The sequence below is a fragment of the Manduca sexta genome, chromosome 4 (assembly GCF_014839805.1).
Source record: "Manduca sexta isolate Smith_Timp_Sample1 chromosome 4, JHU_Msex_v1.0, whole genome shotgun sequence".
Classification (NCBI taxonomy): Eukaryota; Metazoa; Arthropoda; class Insecta; order Lepidoptera; family Sphingidae; genus Manduca; species Manduca sexta.
Window position 1 is genome coordinate 2,908,204 of NC_051118.1, and position 20,650 is coordinate 2,928,853.

Sequence of the window (20,650 nt, forward strand, 5' to 3'; positions counted from 1 at the left end):
TCTTGCTAATGAATTTTAATAAATAAAAAATGAATCAATATTAAAAAATAAACTCAAAACAGGCTTGTATTAAGTTTTAAATTAGTTTAGCAACTTATGTCGCTGACTGCAAATGTTACCAATTCTGTGACCGCCCGGTGTATAGCAGAAGTTAGCTGAGGTAGTTTGGTAGATGCTACTTGCGCCATTGTTTCTGGCAAAGTGTACATTTCAGAAAAACCTGCAAATGAGCAAAATATATAATATTTTCCATTGATCAGTAACTGATTAATATTTTTCATTGATCAGTAATTGAAGCTCTAGCGGCGTTTGTAGATAGATGCCCCTGTGGAGGAACAGATGGCTGCGTTCCTCTATGGAAAGGAAAGATAAAAGGTGGAGGTATATATGCTGCGCGTCGCGTAATTTCTGCTACCGCAAGTCAGTACCTTCTATCGCCATCTAGCGTGATAGCTGTGCGTTACCACCACAATTATGTGAATACCATATCGGTCTTCTCCTATTCAAACCTATACAACAGTTTCTGCGTTTTAACATTCAAACATCTGAAGACAGAAAGAAACATTCATTCGCACAATATAATGGGACACACACAAACATTTATAACAAGATCTTAAAAACACAAATAAATAAAGAGTACGGACAACGTGCATTTCAGCTCTAAATACCAAACAAATAAATACCATTTCGTATGAATAAAACTCCGACCACACTGTGGCACACGCAGATCCTATTAATTGCCTTCACTGTTCTCTCTCCGAAGTCCTGGATAGAAAAGAAGTATAAAGTCGTAAATTAATTGTTATATATGTAGTTATAAGTATAGCGTGCTGCGTACACGCCCTTGTCGATGGGCTAATAAATCAGTGCGTTACGAGCCAGCGTTTGTTTCACTCGTGTCCCGTATTGCATACTTAACAGTGGCGACGAGTACCCACACAAAAAAGGAAGAAAAAATCATGGCTACTTTTGGCATTTTGTCTAGTTTTGATCATTCCATACAAGAATGGAAAGCGTATAAATGTAGACTATCACAGTGGTTTATCGCGAATGATATCGACGAGAATCTGATGCGACGGGAAAAAGACGAGCAATTTTGCTGAGCGCACTCACGGAGGCCACCTACAAATTGGCTTCAGACCTCGCCTTACCTAAGGATCTACAAGACGTTCCTTATGAAGACATAATCAAGATACTTGATGATCACTTTACACCCAAAAAGTGCGGGTTTAGTGAGCGACAAAAGTTTTACTCCTCTGTACAACAACAGGGTGAAACACATCAGCAGTGGGCAGCGCGATTGCGGGGACTTACTGCTGACTACGGATTCACCAACGTGGAGGAAATACTGCGCGATCGATTTGTCTTGGGGATGCTGGCTGAACCCGAAAAGGAGAAATTGTTTAGCCACGACATGAAATCCTTAACATTGGCGAAGGCAGTACAAGTAGCTGGGAGCATACGGTCTGCACAGGCTGGTGCCGCGACCACAGCCGTTCCCGAGCGCACGACGCCACAGGTGTTCCAGATCAAGCGCCGCGAGGGCGACGGCAACGAAACACTTCATACGGGAAAAGAAAAGTGTTCAGTGTGCGGTCGTTCTAATCATAATTCTACCCAGTGCCGGTTTATTAACTATAAATGCAAGAAGTGTTTTAAAAAAGGTCATTTACGTAATGTGTGCAAAGGAATTGTTGTAAAAAGACTCGGAAAAGTTTTATATTTAATAAAAGATGTAGTGCATTTAAAGTTATTAAAAAAGCACAAAAATCAAATTATTTTGTTCCGAGGCGACCAGGTTGCCGAAAGTTATGACTATATGGATGGCGATAACTACGATGAAAGTGAGCAGTGCGCCACCGTCGCGCCTAACTCGCCCTCGACTGTGAGGGAAGAGGAACCGAGGCCGGAGGACGTGGACACGCGGTCATTGTTGTCGTCACCTTCAACAGAGGTGCCTCCCTCAAGGAGTACTGTTAGACTATTGCGACCGATTCCTAGAGTTAATTATAAGGTGTAAAATTGTTATTTTTAAAAGTATAGTATAAATATTTCTTTGTATTGTGTCCTTTTGAAGGGGAGAAGGTGTTATATATGTAGTTATAAGTATAGCGTGCTGCGTACACGCCCTTGTCGATGGGCTAATAAATCAGTGCGTTACGAGCCAGCGTTTGTTTCACTCGTGTCCCGTATTGCATACTTAACATTAATAATCTAAAGACACATTTAATTAATCCATTAAATCATTTTAAACAGAGACGTAATAAAAGTCGAAGGAGGCCGGTGGAAGCGGACTTCCGATAGGTCGATCTGGAAGTCTTTGGGGGAGGCCAATATTCAGCAAGGAACATTAACGTAATATGAAAAACAATATGCAAACCCACACCTAAAAAAACGGAGAAACTAATAAGCCTTTTTTGTTATTAAAGTAAATAAATACGTTTTACCGATTTTTTGTGCTGTGAGACATTGCTTCTTAGCAAATTTAATAATTCTAGGTCAACGGAAAATAACCCATAGATTTTAATTCCCTTGTGAAATCGCATAATATGTACTCATCATATCTTTATATTTTCACAGCTGAAAGATCTAGATTATAGATCCGAATACACTACGAATACACTCCAATTTACTACAGCTGGTGTTCCATGAATAAACTATAACTGGAGTTATATAAAAATAAATAACTGAGCTCCATATTTTAAAGATGCAACCGTTATTTTTAAGTGTACCTGGAAACGCGTACCAGCACCGTGCGTTTCGAAAGAACATTTTTATCACACACGTGTGCACTCTGGAATGAAATTCGTTCTACCGTGTTTCCTTGGCGTTGGAACATATCCTTCTTCAAACGAGGTTTAGCAAAGTTTTATGGGATTTAGCAGCTTGTTAGTGCTCAACCATTGCCGATGTCTATTAGCGACTGACCACTTACCATCAGGTGGGCTGTTAATTCGTCAGCCTAAATTTAAAAAAACTAAAAGGTTTGTATTTAATATGTACTAAAAAGCTTTTAATTAAATTGCAACATATGACTACGTACAAAATTTAATAATAAAGAAACAATTAAAAAGTTATAGTATATTTTTACATTACAACTCAAAAAACAAGCGACAACATGATGGGCCATGTAAGGAACCGGGCTAACTTCGGTCACACTACCTTATTATAAATATTGTATTATTGGCAGTTTTATTGTATAATTGAGCAAACAAACAAGTGGATTATCTAGATATGAAAAGTGATCAGCGCCACCTATGAACAAAAATCCACAACACTAGAAGCGTTTTTAATAGTTCCGAATGAGATAGCGGTCCGTAGACATAACAGTGGCATCTACCTGATTTCTCACGTACGAGAAATCAATCTCCAGTGAAACGTATTTTAGATTGACTGGTAGAGAATGGTTGGTAATAAATACACTTGAAATTGTAAATAAATAAATAATATTACTAAATCATAAGATACTAACTTTGGGCATATCTCTTTTGCGTATTTTCTTTTTATAAGATCGTAACATATTATTAATATAAAGTTAATCAAAAATATTTTTATAAAATTAAACGTTATAAAAATATATACGTTAAAGTTTGATCCAGTAGGCTCCGTATTTTTTTCAGAGAATAAACATTTTATTACACTTTCAAAAAGGTGGAAGTTCTAGAGTCAAGGGAAATTTAGGCCAATTTTTTTTTGATAGAAATAATACCTTCGCAAACTTCTTTTTTTTTAATGAAATGAATATATACTGATTATATGCCGATTCATTCATTTTCGATGATAAATGCGATAGCAACTCTTTTAAAATTTAATTAAGTAGGAAAATTTATAAATTTGTTCAAAAACGGGTCAATGTGGCGATACGAAAACATACAGTTAAACAAACTGCTTTAAAAGAGTGAACGCTACATTACAAAAATGAAAAACCAGCCTTAAAAAATAAAAATATATTTAAAATATCGTTCAATGATATTAATTACAAGATCCTATTGCACACAAAAATGATCTATTTTAAGATTTTTTCAATGTGATAACAAACGTACTATTATGTGATTTGATTTGACGCCCTTATAAAAAAGTATTTATTGATATAATATTTAAACTAATAAAACCAGTCTACGGACATTCGCTTACGTTTGAGAATTGGCATCTAAAATCGGCTTTAGACCTCGATAATTCCTTCATTTCCAACCCCTTTTAATTTATTAAGTATGCTATCCGTTTTAATATTAAAAAGTTCAATAGTTCTTTCAAAATGCAAGTCAAGTTGTTTCTTTAATTCAGCTACAATCAATTCCATATCTTGCTTTCCATTTTGTTGTTCCTCTATTAACACTTTAGTATTACTCAATTCTTCCTCTTTAGAACGTTTTACAATAGCTTTATAAATCTCATTGAGTTTAGTATTGTAAGTTTTCGTGTCGTGCTCTACATCTGTGTGTCGTTTTTGTTCTTGAGCTATTTCAAATATAGATTCCCTTATATGCCTCGGTAATTTCCTATAGTATTTACAGGATCGCTCGCTTGGACATAAAGTTATCTTCTTCTCAACTATAAACTTTTTGAGAATACACGCCGGCAGAAGTCTATGCAGGCGGAGATATTTCCTTATATTTTCGAGGAAAGCCAAAAATTCCACTTGCTTTTCAGTCTTCCTTATGTTGCCTAGAAACTCCAGGTTTTGTAAGTCGTTGACAGCCACACCGACCATCAAGTTCATGAGGACTATTGCGGTGAAAATCAAAAAGCCTAGGAAAATGATACGAACAGGAATGAGGGACGGTGCTAGTCCCTTCTTTTCTTTTATGTTATCTATGAGGTCGTCGTAGTCGAACTCTGATGCCATCATCACCATGGTCTTGACGAGAGCGGCAAAAGGATTTTCAAAAGGCCCCTCCGCGTGAAACTCTATCATGAATCCGAGTGAGAATCCGATTATAAGGAATCCGAAGGTCAGAAGAATCTGAAATAATGGAGAGTTTGGAGTACAAGCGAACAGATTTTGATTTTGTATATTAAAGAAGTAATAAATAAAAATCTATAGAATTATTACCATGATGTAATTAGTGGCATGGACTTAATGTATTTTTTTTAAACGTGCACGCAAAGTAAACACACTGCACCTGATGGTAAGTGGAGTGGGGTTTAATAAAATGTCGACTGACGAGAGATGATTACCCCTCGGTAGTTGATACAATTATGCAGGCCGGTTGGAACTGGATATACACAGGCTGGTCTCGGGACGCGACAAATTTACGCGTGCAACTATGGCGGGTTTTAATATCGTGTATACAATGGTTGCTATCCGGGCCGATATAAAATATATCCTACCACCAGCAATATACACCAGTAACTAAAAACATTACTTGCTAATCTTTTTTTAGGCCTTATAAATATCTTACCTTGACCACTTTTGAAGATACCTGGCTAAACATCGGCACATAGTATCCCCAATTTGGAAATCCGGACAGCAGAAACATCAGCTCCACCCAAGAGAGAAGCAAAGCTAATGCAGCTACATTCCTGTACCAAACCTTATCCAAATACCTAACATCGTGGTACATCATGAGGATTATGGCTAGAAAAATAGTTGACAATTTTACCCAAGTCTCGAATTGTCCGAAATATCTTCGCGAGAATTTATAGTAAAACAACTCCTGTAACAAATATAAAGTATTATCCCCTTATTCATAGACGTTATTTATCTAACGCATGGAGCATTGCTGTGATAACAAGTCTGTTTCTAAGCTTTGTTTATCTGACAGCTTGCTGTTTGTTCAACTTTGTTTATCTGATATCCAACTAGATTCAAGTTGTATCTCAATATTAGCCAATCACAACAGCCCTATGTCTATGCACTGCGAAGGCTGCCATGCCGTCGGCACTGAGAAACGAACTTGTTACCACAGTAATGCTCCGTCCTTAGATAAATAACGTTTATGAATAAGGGAGTGAGCGATGAATGCTTAACGAACTACAAAAATTGAATTTTGTAAGCAAATTCTTCAAACAAATTAGGCGAATGATAATCCTTTTTTTTAATAAATACTCCTTTGATTAGATATAATAGAAAATAGATAGATAGTGGCTTAGCTGACAGTGTCTCTGGTATTTGTTCGTATTATATTTGACGACTGCCATTTATTTAAGACTGCTGCTTCCTCAGAACAAGAACAAGCATAGAAGGAATCTAAATTCCCCTTATATACTTATCCTATTTTTTCAAATAGGCCAAAACCGTTGAAAAGAACGAGACGAATATTATGTTGCTAAGGTCGGCTTGCGTACACTTTAAAATAATCAAATGGTTACCTTTGGTCCTCTTTATGATGCCGAATTAAAAAGCAAATAAAATGTCAAATGTTCCAACTTGCCAATCACAAAACAATGTCACAAACGCGCCCACACAATTTAGTTACGTTATACTTCAGCGCGTACTTTTCTAAAGTGGCTACATGTTGTGTAAAATTATTGTTGTTAATTTTAATAAATACACAGTGCTGTTTAAGTAAGATATAGCCCTAGGAACAAGCAATGGCCTGCGTTATTGTGGGGTGTAAATCTCATTCTTCTCGTAAAGAAAATGAAATTGAAATCATCAGCTTCCATCGGTGAGTAAACAAAAAATCTAATATATTTGCTTAAACCCTGTACATAAGTGCAAAAAGTGTTATTAATTATACTTTATTATGCTCTAGTCATATTATAATCTGCTGTTGGCCATTCGATCCAGTCATTATTAAGTATTTTTCATTTTTACCAATTTACGTAGTCGTGTTCAATAGTGTTGTGCTGCATATTCTTTCGATAACATAAATGTTGGTATATTGTAGTTTACTATTTTGCATAAATTGCCTTTTACTTTCAATATACGGTGGTATAGTGGTAAAAGCCACTTGGAAACCGTGCGCGAAGGCTGGGGTCGAGGAAACTATCTGATTTTCATAGTGTGTTTCATACAATGTATTTTATTGCAGATTCTCTACAGATGATGCTATGAGGCAAAAATGGACCGTTGCCATAGCTCGTCCCAATTGGCATTGGAAAAAACAGCGCCGTGTTTGCTCTAAGCATTTCGACAAAGTTTTATTAACATTGAAATAAGTTATCAAACATATGTGACATGAATGATACCGCTGTGTTTTAATTTTACTGTCCCATTTTAGTAGCTTCTGTCAAATCCCACCTCTTGGGTATCTTTTAATGCCTAAGAAAGTCAGAAAAGAACAGAAGGCGTACTGGCTTTCTCCTAGAAGAAATTCCGGCCGATTTCTTGTTTGTTACTTACAGCGGTTTCCATTCCTTCCGAAATTTCTAACAGTTTCTTAATTTAATAATCTAAATGCTAAACCATTTTTGTGTTTAGTAAATGACGTTTCGGAAGGCATGGAAACTGTTGTAAATAGCAAATGAAAATTGGACAAAATTTAGCTCGAAGAACGCCGGTAGTTCTATAGTTTATTGTAATTTAACAGCTTTTTACCGAGTGCTTTTATATACCCAGACTTTTTTTGGTTCTTGAATACCAAATCAGGGTTTTGATATCTTTTTTTAGCTTTTAACTAAAATAGCAATTTGCAACGGTTTGTAGTTGACTGACCGAAAAGTGTTTATTTTAGCAGGTCTGTGAATTTACCATAGCCGATAGACAAAGCATCTATCGATATCGATAAGATGTCAGAAGGGATCGCAACACAATTAAATTTCTTGCTGTCTAAGACAAAGTACACTCAAATGTCATAGTGTTACTTCTATGCTTGTCATTGTTCTGAGGCTGCTTCTGAGTAAAAAAAATATTGTGTGACAGAGTATCATTTATTATCCATTTTTTGTTTTATTTTAGTGTACAATAAAACTATGAAATAAAATAAATAAATGCTATTGGTCACAATGTATAAGCCGATCAAATATAAAAGTCACACTCTAAAGTATGCTCTAAAATTAATGACAGTGGCATTAGCTTTTCATACGATAACTGAACTATATCTGTCGCTAAGCAGCAGTGTTTAGTTACTGTTGTGTTCTGGTTTCAAGGACATTGTAGCCAGCGTAACTACTGGACATATAAGACTTAACATTTCACGTCTCAGGATGGCGAGCGCAGTGGAATACCAAACAATACTTTGTAATTCCAAGGTGTTGGATGGTATTTCTACTGTTTATGAGCGGTCGTATCGCTTACCATCAGGCGTTCGGCAAGCTCGTCTCGTCATTCAAAGCAATAAAAAAAAATACTGTTGTAAATAGCACTGTTGTTGTGTTGTGTTGCGGTTTGAAGAACATTGCAGCCAATGTCAAATCAGTATGCGTGTCAGTGTCAGCCAAAAATACTTACCTGTACAACCAGTATGCTCAGTGCAGCGAAGGTGATCGAGGCCCATGGTCCCGAATCATAAGTGTATGGAATAGATTTCTCTGTATCCGTGTCATAGAATGTAGACAATACAAAACCAGTCAAAGCTATCACGAACGCAATGTACACTATAATGATCATGCAAAAAAACGGCAATAACGCCCTCCATTTCAAACACAGGAAGCTTTCTATTAGAGGATGAAGCAGCAGTCTATTCTGCTTTTGTCTGTTCCCGGAGCCGATGATCGCATCTACCACCGTCATCTGTCCCATGTTATGATTAATAGGTAATGTATAATCAGGTAAGGTTTTGGAAAGTGCATCTTTGGTATCAGTTATCAAAATGCTGTAATCAACAGTGACTTGATATTGAGGCTCGTGTAGGTTCAAATCGTTGTCATGGATGCAAGAGTCGAACACTTCTTCCATAAATTCAGTCGGCTTGGACAAATTATTCATGATCATTTCCATTGCTGTTTTTCTTAACATCGTCTGCCCACGAGTAATAGTTGCCAAGTTAGCCCCTTCCTTTAGAAGAAAGAATATCACGTCCCGACTTTTGTAATGACTTGCTGTGTGTAATGGAGTCCATCCTAGATTATTGACTTCGTGCACTATCGCCGTACTAAATTTTAGTAGGATCTTTGCAATTTCCAAATTATTTTTCATTGCAGCTATATGTAGGGGAGTGGACAACTTATCTGGACCACACAAAGTCTTTAGAATTAGGCAAGCATTTTTTGAAAGAAGTAGTTTAACGCATTCTGGGTGATTATTCCAGACGGCAAAATGTATTGGGCCGAAACCTTTACCGTCATGAGCAGTTCTTGAGTTAATTATATCTGTTGTGACAGTGTAGCTACGTTCAAGTAAGAGTTTCAGAACGTCCGCGTGGCCTAGTTTAGCAGCGACGTGTATTACATTCATTTTTTGAGACGCAGTTTCAGATATCGACGCTCCGTACTTAAGAAGCTTTCTAACGCATTCAGTATGTCCTTTTTCAACTGCTTTGAAAAGGGCCGTTTTGTGTACTGCATTTTTGAAGTTAATATTTTCTCTGACACCATTGGCCTCGATGATTTCGCTGAAAATGTCGACGTTGCCTAGAGCTGCAGCTAAATGGAATGGCGTTTCTCCATATTGTGCCTGAAATCATTGAAATTGATGCAATAGATTAAAATATTATGTACGATGAAATTTAAGTAAGATGCCAAGCTAAAAACCTTGTGAGGAATACATCGCCCCCCAAAAAACATCTATACTTAATATAAAACAAAGTCCCCTTTTCTGTCTGTCTGTATGTTATCGATTTTCTCAAAATCTACTGAACGGATTTTTATGAAATTTTGTATGGAAATAATTTAAGACCCTGGAAAGGTTATCAGCTACTTTCTATCCCGGGAAAATATATAGCTGGACTTTTATCCCCGAAAACTCATTCACGCGGGCGCAGCAGCGAGCAAAAGCTAGTAAAACAATGATTTACTGTTGATATTTGGACAAGACTGAAGGATATTTTTTTTTTGTCTTAAAACATGAAGTATTAGGATTCAACGCCCAGTCATTTCACAAAAAAATCTTTCACACCGAAACACAACAGAACATGTTACTTGGAAGCAGCAATAACATTATGATGGTACAACCGGGACCACCACTAACCAACACAGACCTGAAAGACTTTCGCTACAAAAGGTTTTTTATCTAATAACTGCGTAGAAATATCATTTGACATAAGTAAGTAATGAATAAAAGTCACTTACTACTGCTAAGGGGTGGGCTCCCGCTGCCAGAGCTATACAAACTCCTGGAACCCACTTGGCGCGCACGGCCGTGTGAAGGATTGTCTGCCCGTCTTTGTCTACGACAGACGCGTTTTCTACGTCCTTGTTTAGAAAAATCTGCAACGAAGTATTTCATTTTTATAATTTTAACATAAACAATAGGGTAGTTGACGACTTCTTTTTTAAATACATTTATTAAAAATGTATATCATCCAAAATCTATCGGAAAAAGAATTTTCAAATTCCACGTAATAATAAATAAGTTGTAAAGTTTTGAAATTGGGTGGAAAGGGAAGGTGACAAATTACAGTATTAGTGAAATGTGACGTCACCCAGTGCCACCCGCTATAACGCTGCGTGAGTGAGAAAAGGACAGCGCGATATCCCCACCACGCCACACTTTTGTTCATAAACAAACACTAATGTTTCTTCACGACCGATTAATTTGTAATATTTCCAGTGCATTGAATGTTTCCATTAATACAGCATTTAATCAGGCGAAAGACCGAAGCCGATGGAGAGATATCACAGTGAAGATAATTGAGAGTCATGATCCTCAATTAGGGACCGACTGGAGAGAGAGAAAGCAAATTGTAAGCTGCAGATGCGTACCTGTAGATGATCCTTTTGTTTCTTCTTAACGCACAGATGCAGAGGCGTGAGTCCGTCCTGATTTAGGCATGACACAGACGCTCCAACGGCCAGCAACTCAGCTATACCCTCAATGCTTCCCACCTCTACTGCCGTATGGAGCGGAGTGTGAGATATTTTTAGCTGGTTTATGCTTCTGTTACCAGGATTAGCTTTAAGAAGGAGCTTTATTACTTCCGCGAAGCTGAAAATGGTTGTTAATTTTAGTAAGTATTTTATTTGGATGGATTTTCTGGTCTTGTAGTTCATACAAACAACAATTCTTTCTTTCCTGTAATATTTTTGCAGTTTAAGTAAAAAATAATCTGTCGATTTAATAGAAGCTATGGTAATCTAGACTTATTTGTGTCCAAAATTCAAATTCATTAATGGATATATGATGCTCTAACATATAGCTTTACACTTACGTTTTATTTTACGTACCTTTACTTTAAGTTGGGAATGAAACACTCTGCAGGGATAAATTTATGTTGTTTCAAAACACACGCCTCCTACTTTACGAAGATACGTGTGTATTAATTATCAATAATTTCCGTACGCTTTAACGATGAAGGAAAACATTGTGAGGAAACTTAAATACCCGAGCACACACACTTACAACTTTTATCCCCGAAGGGATAAGCAGAGGCGCAACTGGTGGACCCATTTTTCACTCTGCGTATTTTGCTCATGATATGATAGAACAAGCTTATCCCCCATATCGGGCATGAATTTCAGACTTCGGGCTGATACTGAGTACAAAAACCCAATGTCACTTTGCCCGAACCGGGGATCGAACCCGAGACCTCAGCATTACAGTTGTACCGTAATACAACTACACCACGGAGGCAGTCAGTATTCTCCAAAAAATAATTTCGAAGGTATATGAGGGCTAGCGACACACACTAGGCCAGCGTAGTGGAATAAGGCTTAAACCCCCTCAGTAGTAAACGAATCCCTTGCTTTTAATAGTATGTTCAATAAAATCTTACTTATTTGGGTTTATTTGTCGTCCGTTGTAACACGCAAAGCCGGCGACATCTAGAGCGGATCTCCCGCCGAAATCTCGAACATTCGGGTCTGAACCGGCAGCGAGCAAGAGGCGAACACAGTGCGGGCGAGCATTCGCACTTGCCGCATGCAGCGGAGTCCAGCCAGCTTTTATGAGTGGGAACTGCAATACAAAATTACGAAGCAAAGTGACTAGCTGATAAATGTAGTTCGAAGAGAATGTCGAAGAGCAAGGGACATTGCGTCTTTATGAAAGACAATTATGACGGCTTTTTTGATTGCTTCTTTAACTTAGTGATAAATAGTCATCATAATAGTAGAATGGCCCAAAAACCCAGACTCTTAAGTCGATGTCGTTTAATTTTGATGTTTGTGATGGATCGAGAGACCAATGTGTCAGCCACCAACCACGTGTTATTCCCCCAACCAATCCCAATAAAATTACACGGAGTCGTGTCTTTCTTCTGCAAGCACAATGATGCGTATTGTGTTCGATCTAACAAGCCATCCCAAGGCAATTCTTGTGCATTCAGTCTTGACTTTGAATGCACGCCCAGACACAGGAGGACATTTGCTCCGGCCCTAGGCACACAGTTCCTGCTGCAGCAACATTTCCTGGCTTTCTCCCCTCCGTCCATCCTTTTACTTCCCCGACACTTCCCTTCCCCAAGATATCCTCTTCCAACTTTCCTCCAGGCCCCTTTAGTCGCTAAGCCAGGGGATTCTGGGATTTCATTCGCAGGTTTGTTCTGGTCTTGACTGTGGAGTCCGATACACAAACTAGAGACCTAACAAGCGTGTGATAGTATAAAATGGAATGCTGTGATTGGTTTACGTTGTGACGCGGCTTCAATGTAGTTGGCTTCTCGATAAACAAAGTATATTAATAATTTTTTTTTTTATTGCTTTGAATGACGAGACGAGCTTGCCATTCGCCTGATGGTAAGCGATACGTCCGCCCATAAACAGTAGAAACACCATCCAACACCTTGAATTACAAAGATTATTTGGTATTCCACCGCGCTCGCCATCCTGAGACATGAGATGTTAAATCTTACTATGTCCCGTAATTATACTGGTTACAGTATCCTTCGAACGGGAACACAACAGTGACTACACACTGCTGCTTGGCGGCAGATATAGACATTGCGGTGGTACCTACCCCGGCGGACTCTCTCATATGAGAGACCTACCAGCAGTGAAACTATGGTAAAACTATGGAATTTCCAACCTTATGCCTTTAGAAGTAGAATAAATATATGTATAAATTAAGTACTATTTGTATGTCATATAGGTACTCACATTAATCTCTGTTCTGAAGGTGTTCTCATCCAAGGTGTCTTGCCACGCGTTTAAATGTTTTGGTGTAATCTCTCCTAATTTACAACGGACATTGGCCAATTCTTGAAAATGGCTGTTGATTGCTTTTATTTCTTGTATCGCGTCCAGTGATATCTGATGTTTAATTTTGTCGCGTAATCCTGAAATAATGCAACAATGTCTGTCTCTCACAGATTACCTACAAATGGCACGTATTGGGAACGATATTTACTTATGATTTTTATAGAATACTGTTCGACAATATGGGAAATAAAAAAAATAAGCATTGTTTTAAGACACCACTAAATAGTATAAGATGGTTTCCAGATTTATATTCGAACGCAGAATCTAAAGTTAAATTTGAAATTTTGTTTAGTATTTATTGTAACACCAAACAAAACTTTTGGTATATAAATCCAGCGTCATCGTCATCATCATCAACCGCAGGATGTCCAGTGCTGTACATGGGCCTCCGCCAAAGATTTCTAGATCGATCCGTATCCAGCGACCTCCAGCCACTTTTATGAGGTCATCAGCCCACCTCGCGGGTGAACGTCGGACGCTGCGCTTTCTAGTTCATGACCTCCCCTCCAGAACCTTCTTGCTCCATCAGCCATTAGTTCTGCGAGCTATGTGCCACCAAATCCAGCATACCTTTATGCATATCAAGAAGAAGCGCAACCTGCGCGATGTTTCCCCTTCCCAGGCAGCGAAGTGCAGCGGCGTCCTACCGAGCAGGTCATAGCGCATCATGTCAGCATGCCGCGCATGCAGCAGAGAAAGTGCCTCGCCGCCCGCAAGCGCGGCCAGGTGGCACGCGGAGATGCACTCCCTGTGGCACGTCGCGTTTGGATTCGCACCTTGGTCTAACAGTCTGAAAAATAGTACTTCTATCAAACACAGAATCTCTGGGGGAGGCCCTAAGATCCTTGACGCCTCTAGAGACTCGATAATAAATCCAGTAGTGGTGCCCTCCTTAGGATCTTGAGAATAAATCCAGTAATGAGCTGCCATATAAAGATGAATTAGGTCGCTTTTTAGGGCTTCCGCACCTACTTCTGACAACGGCTTTTTTAATCTACTAGGAAGGCTCAGCTGAGAGGTGTGACATATAAGATGATATCTAAAAATGATGTTCCGAGACGGCATTAAAGTCATCAATAGTAAAGCTGGGTATACCTATATTGCTTTTGCAATTGGTTGTCGATGATAAAGCATTATCTATCTACAAAGAAATAAGTAGACATATCGAATGATCTTAAAGAGTATTTGTGAATTACCTCTGGACCTCCAAGTCATCTCTGCATTTGATAGCTTCAAGCAGTTTGGTGTTAAGTCCTCTTCGAAATCTTTCACTACGTCTATACAGTTTGGGAAGTGAGTCTCCGACTGTTCTTGAATCTTGGATATCGAAGCCATGCCATGCTTGGGATTGCTGTACCTTGATACTGGGCAAACTGTAGATAAGTTTTTTTTTATTATACTAGCATGGCTAAAGGTGGAGACGAACATGCCGCTTCCTGATCGTAAGCGATACGACCGCCCATAAACGTGAAACAAGTACATAAAATAAGTAGCGAACATAGATTTAAATCATTAGATGTGCCCATCGTTGAGAAGAGTGAGCTCACTCTTCCCGTCGTAGTTGGTGGTAGTAAGCAGTGAACGGTGCACGTTGATTACAGGTACGTTTTTTTGTTTTCTTGCTATTAAGTCTCTAAAAAATTTCCCCTCCTTATCAAAAATAACTACAAACTACAAGAAAAAACTACAAAAAGGCAATAATTCTATAAACTCGTTTTATTCGATAATGATTTTAATGTTTATAACTGATGTTTTCATTTTTCACAGTCAAAATATCTTCAGTCAAACAACTTTCTTAAATTTGTGTATTGGCATTGTAGTAATATTTTACTAATAAATGTTTGTAAAATTGATTATATTTTTATTTTTGCGATAGACGCACAGTTATAAATAGTGGACAGTTTCAGAGCTAAGGGCATATCTAATTATTTAAATCTACGGTAGCGACACCATACAGAACTGAAAAATAAAGTACTGCGTTGCACTTCCCTGCGCTCTTCATCCTGAGAGATAAGATATCCATCATAGAGCGATTTACGTACTATTAATGTATGTATCGTTAACACCAAAAATTTGGAATTAACGATACATACCAATTAATTCCAGACAAAGGACATTCGACAGTGTGGTTTAAAAACCAAAAGGAAAATGGAGACATGCACATGTTTCATAGATTGACATTAAATTTCGTCCCTATATTTATTTATTTATTACAGGTTTTTGTACACTAGAGATACAAACAAATAGAACAAAAAAAGAGAATAACGTACAAATGGCGGTCTTATCGTACGAGGCAATCTGTAAGAACAGACACCCTATATTGTATGGTTAATCGTAAGATTGATTAATAATAAACTTTAGGAACCGAATAAAATCCAGACTTTTGAATTGTCTTTTACTTATTATATAGTACAGAGAGACTTTCCCGCCCTCACACCCACCACTACAACTCCTGTAAGCCAGGACCAGCAGTGGCACGCATTTGACACCGAGCAGTGAAGCTCGGCGAGTCTCAGAGAAAACTAATGTGTCATTATCCCGCAACGAAATTAATCAAATAGAAAGATAGGGAGGAGTTGGAAATATCAATTGTCCACTTCCCTCCATAGCAATGCGAGTGACAAAATCATGATCTAAGGAAGCGTTTTAACCTCAAGGATAGGTACATTTACAACGAGATAAGCTAGTTATAAGACACCACGGATAAAATTAAAAGAAAGGAAACTATCACATGATCTGTTAGATTTGATTACAATAGGCATGGCAAAAACGCCGGAAAGCACGGAAATTATATATAATATAGTACAATAAACATTATGGGGGTTTGACCAGTTTTCCCTGGTTTCAATTTTCCTTATTGACATGACACGTGTATAAATGCAACGCTGACCACCGTCTTCGTTGCATTTCTATATAGCATATAAAATACAATTAATACAATTTCGTCTCTTCATGATCGCTAGAATTATGTCGTACTATCTTTGATCATGGGAAGTGAAGTGGTGTGACGCATGAATCCCTTCTAGCCGAATTCGGCCAAGGCGGCCAATCTCACCGGAGATCAGCCAGGTACGCAGGAGATATTATAGTGCATAAGTGTTTGCGCAATACACAGGTGCACTCTCTGTTCTTCAGTCTTATAGTCCGGTGAGACGGCAATCTGACATGACCGGAGAGAGATCAGGCGCAAGACCAACGGATCTGGCAAAGGCTACGTGATACTTCAAACTACTTCTGTTTACCGTATAGTTAGGTACTATATATCGGTAATCTCTTGTTTGAAATGGCGACACGACTTCTCACATTGAACATTCCATCTAGAACTATGAATAACAAAGTACGGTGGAGAGTTGTGTTATGCTTGTCATCTAAGATATTAAATCTCATAATGCCTTTAATAACGCCGGTTACGTCAAACCGAAACACATATACCGGTGCTTAAAGGTAGAAATAGACATTGCGGTAATACACTACCCCGACGGACCCTCGCTCGCGAGACTAAATATCATCAGCAAATACATTAAACTACTCACAGCCACGCTTCGCTCTGACTTCTGGGCCGCGAGGTAATCTTTTCAGCGCCCCGATCATCCTCTTCGATCGTAAGCGATTGTAGTTCATGGCCTGAAACACGGTTTCCTGTAAATCAGTAAAAGTATTAATCATATTTTAATAAGAGGAAAAACATTAAACGCGGCCCCGTATCACAAGCGACTTTTTATTTCACACTAGTTGACCCGACACAGACGTTGTCCCGTCTTAACTATGAATTTGCTGCGCGCTTTCTGTCAATCGCTGACAGTTATTTCAAACAATTGACAGTTATATAAAATTAATATTTTCGTTAAGTTTGCTTAAATTTTCTATATTTCCGCGCAATTTTTTGATTTTTTTTCTTTCATAAGAACCTTCTCCTGACAATAACAAACAACGAAAAAAAATAATGAAATCGGTCCAGCCGTTCACGCGTGATGGCGTGATCAAGGGAAATAGGGATTCATTTTTATATATACATATAGATAGATAGATAGATATAAGTTTCTTCTTCATATCAAAATAAAGTTTCCTTTAAATGTATGAAATATACCCATGCAAATTTCTAAAATCAAGAGCCATGTTAGTGTATAGCCCGCAATCTGTTCGTGTACTGGTAACATTGAGTATACAATACTAATAAATTTTTGGTACACGGGAAAACCGCAAACATGTTATTGTGTCTACGGTAGCTGTCATAATTTACCAATTACAACTTGATTACGACATTTTAATACGAACGGTGAACTGCAATAGCCTAGTTTGGAATGAAACGAACTGCCGAGACGAATATCCGCTGGTTCAAAACCCGAAGCCACACATTTCTGACTTTTCTAAAATGATATGTTAATTATCGCTTGCTTTACCGGTGGAGGAAAATATCGTCAGCAAACCTGCATACCTGAGAAGTTCTCTATAGGATTTTAGAGATTGTATGAAGTCTACCAACCCGCGCTAGGCCAGCGTGGTGGACTAAGGCGTAATCCCTTTCAGAAGTAGAGGAGGCCTGTGCCCAACAGTGTTTATAATACACGGTTGTTATTATTATATGACATATATGAACAAACATGAGTGCATGGACGAAATAAAGCGCATGAAAATCACTAAGACTCCAATGGACAAATGAAGAGAAGACGGAGACATATAAATATCACCAAAGCCACGAAGAGCAGGCTTCTTCAGACTTATTTTATCAATATTCCTTTACGCTCCATAAACATGATTGTTACTAAAGATTGCAACAAATGAACGCTTTGGCAATGTGGTGCTGGAGAATAATGCTTGAGGTGACGTGGATTGAGTTTGGAACTGACGCGTTAAAACTACAAAAATTGGCATCAAGCAGCGCCTATCTGCCTCAGTATAGTTCCACATACTCGCTCTCTTCGGGCACGTTTCTAGGCAAAGTGACAAGTCCAAAGAACGCCTTATAGTCCAAGACAGGTTTGACAGCGCTCGACCGCGTTAGAAAACACTCCTTTGGGTGAACCGATCAGGTAAAAACTGCTGTGAACAGTCCCGTACATTAATAATATCAGCCCTGTATTATATATTGTCCCACCGTTGGACACGGGCCTCCTCTACTACAGAGAGGGATTAGGCCTTAGTCCACCACGCTGGCCCAGTGCGGATTGATAGACTTCACACACCCTCGAAAATTCCTATAGATAATTTCTCAGGTATGCAGGTTTCCTTGGGATGTTTCCCTTCACCATTAAAACAAGCGATAATTCACAAAGAATACACACATAATTTTTTAGAAATGTCAGAGGTGTGTGTCCATGGAATTTGAACTTGCGAACATTCGTCTCGGCAGACCGTTCCACAAGCAACTAGGCTATCGCCGCTTCATCATCATCATCGCTTCGTCCCGTACATGACCAGAATGGACTCTACAAAGATAAACAGCGAAACTTCATGACGTACTGCTTCTGTCCTGGAAAACACTTCATGACAACCATAATTACTTTGTCAAGAGCGAAACAACAAAGAAGAATACGGGAAGGTGTTTGGATAAGTATAACTAAGATAAGATTCTATCAACTGGTTCTCGAGATATACTAAAATACTATGAAACTAAAGGTAGGTACTAAAGTAAACTTGGTGAGGCGACAGCTAGTTTCATACTAGTGGAATGTTACCGGCAAGATGTGAATTTGAGCGGTGCATTTACGTCGACTTAACTGCTATGTACGATGCCGCGATTCAATTATTTTCACAGATTGCTGAGTGTTTTTACGCGGGAAATATTTTTTATTAGTGAATCCAGCAAATCTTGAGATCACGATCTCAACTGCCTATAAACACCCACAATTCCAAATAATATTTTCTCGTAATATCGAGTTTGTAATACAGCGTTATCTACATAATGCTCTTTGTAAAACGTGGATTCCCCGAGTGCTGAACACTAGACCACATATATATTTCGCAGAACTCACGAAACCGCAAATATGATTATGCATTTTTTAAGTATGGATGAAGTTTCGTGAGCTCTAAATCCAAAGCAAAGAATAAACATCAGTTTCGTATATTCTTCTTTTTTAGTTTTGCCAAATCAATTAAAACGATTTTTATTTAATACCCTGGTTTAAAATACCGTACATTCTCTTATTCTTACAAGTGTATTCTTAAGACTATTTTTAAATCTTACGGTAATCACCCAAATTAACTTAAAAAGCAGCATATCCTACTAATTATTTAACACTACCTTTGGCTCGCGGCTTCGACCGCGTGAAGATGTTTTCGGGAATAATAGTCCCGCTATATATTTTCCCGGGATAGAAAATAGCCTATAACCTGTCCAGGGTCTTAAACTATCTCCATACCAAATTTCATCAAAATCCACTCAGTACATTTTAAAAAAAATGATAACATACAGACGGACAGAAAAGAGGACTTTGTTTAATAATATGTATAGATAGGTAGGTACCTGATTCGTCTTTATCCTTTTTGTATCTTCGTAATATATCCATTTTACACGTCCGTCACATAAAATTATAAGCAATATAATATGCATCACAAACTGTAGAATTAGATACATTTTCCTTATTTATTATAGTATTGAGATGACTAATTTCTTATTATTAAAATGTCCTGTCTAAGCTAACGATGTAGTTTTCTGAGTGACTTCAGTGAATTCTGTTTTAATATGCGTTACGCTCGAAACATGAAATTTTATTGACTTCTGGCAAAACTTGAATAGGATTTTGAAATACACTCTAAAACTATTTTAGTTTATCCAAATCTACAAAGAAATTAGTCGTCATTTCTTCTGGTCATGCTCGCCTCCTAGTACAAAAGCTTACCTAAGTTTGCTAGCAAATCTGGGTTTATTCTACCGCTGCCTACCCCTGAAAAGGGAAAAAATACGTATGTATGTCATATATATTTTACCCATTCTCATACCAAAATCTCATATCAATACCAAAACCGTTGGAAGGTGTTTCAGTTTATTGTTCGTTATGATAATATTCTCCAAATATAATACACCCAATCGATGCACCCAATGGACAAACCTCTCTTTGTTACGGCCATTATTACGGCTCACAAGATAGAACCTAAGAACAAAGCCGATACTAGATACGCGAGCGCCACGGGCGCATCATTTTTTTAAGATGGAACCTCAGCCCTCTTCGCCGCGATTTTTGCGCTTGATGACGCTAAAGTCACGTAAGGTAATTTTTTTATAATTATGTGCAAAATATTTTTTTTGTAGACAATTTTTTGATGTCATAACCTATCATAATTTTATTATGTCGATGATGAATGATGAAAGTAAATGCATCGAACTTGAGCTTTTATGGCAGGTAGAAAAATAAACCGATATTCACTATAAGGCATGCTTTTAGAAAATTAATAAGGCATTTGAATAATAATTTTTAAACATTGAAACGTTTGAAACACTAATAAGGTGACTAGAAAAAACCGGAATTTAATT

The 20,650-nt window shown here is 38.0% G+C and overlaps 1 protein-coding gene across 4 annotated transcripts; it reads right to left on the reverse strand.

Moving 5' to 3' along the window:
- Positions 1–3,932: 3,932 nt before the first annotated feature.
- Positions 3,933–20,274, reverse strand: LOC115445901 (transient receptor potential channel pyrexia). Of its 4 annotated transcripts, none has more exons than XM_030172397.2 (13): positions 20,229–20,274; positions 20,019–20,063; positions 19,643–19,735; positions 16,713–16,803; positions 14,376–14,552; positions 13,750–13,969; positions 13,078–13,256; positions 11,757–11,938; positions 10,747–10,969; positions 10,114–10,251; positions 8,336–9,499; positions 5,403–5,657; positions 3,933–4,963 (listed from the first exon to the last, which is right to left on the reverse strand). In XM_030172397.2, the coding sequence occupies exons 6-13, from the start codon at positions 13,757–13,759 to the stop codon at positions 4,163–4,165; spliced, it is 2,952 nt and encodes a 983-aa protein (XP_030028257.2). In that variant the 5' UTR covers positions 13,760–13,969; positions 14,376–14,552; positions 16,713–16,803; positions 19,643–19,735; positions 20,019–20,063; positions 20,229–20,274; the 3' UTR covers positions 3,933–4,162. The 4 variants fall into 4 exon arrangements, with proteins under 4 accessions (XP_030028257.2, XP_037296255.1, XP_030028255.2 ...); XM_037440358.1 differs by having other exon boundaries at positions 5,604–5,657; positions 16,713–16,818; XM_030172395.2 differs by having other exon boundaries at positions 16,713–16,818.
- Between the last annotated feature and the right edge of the window lie 376 nt (positions 20,275–20,650).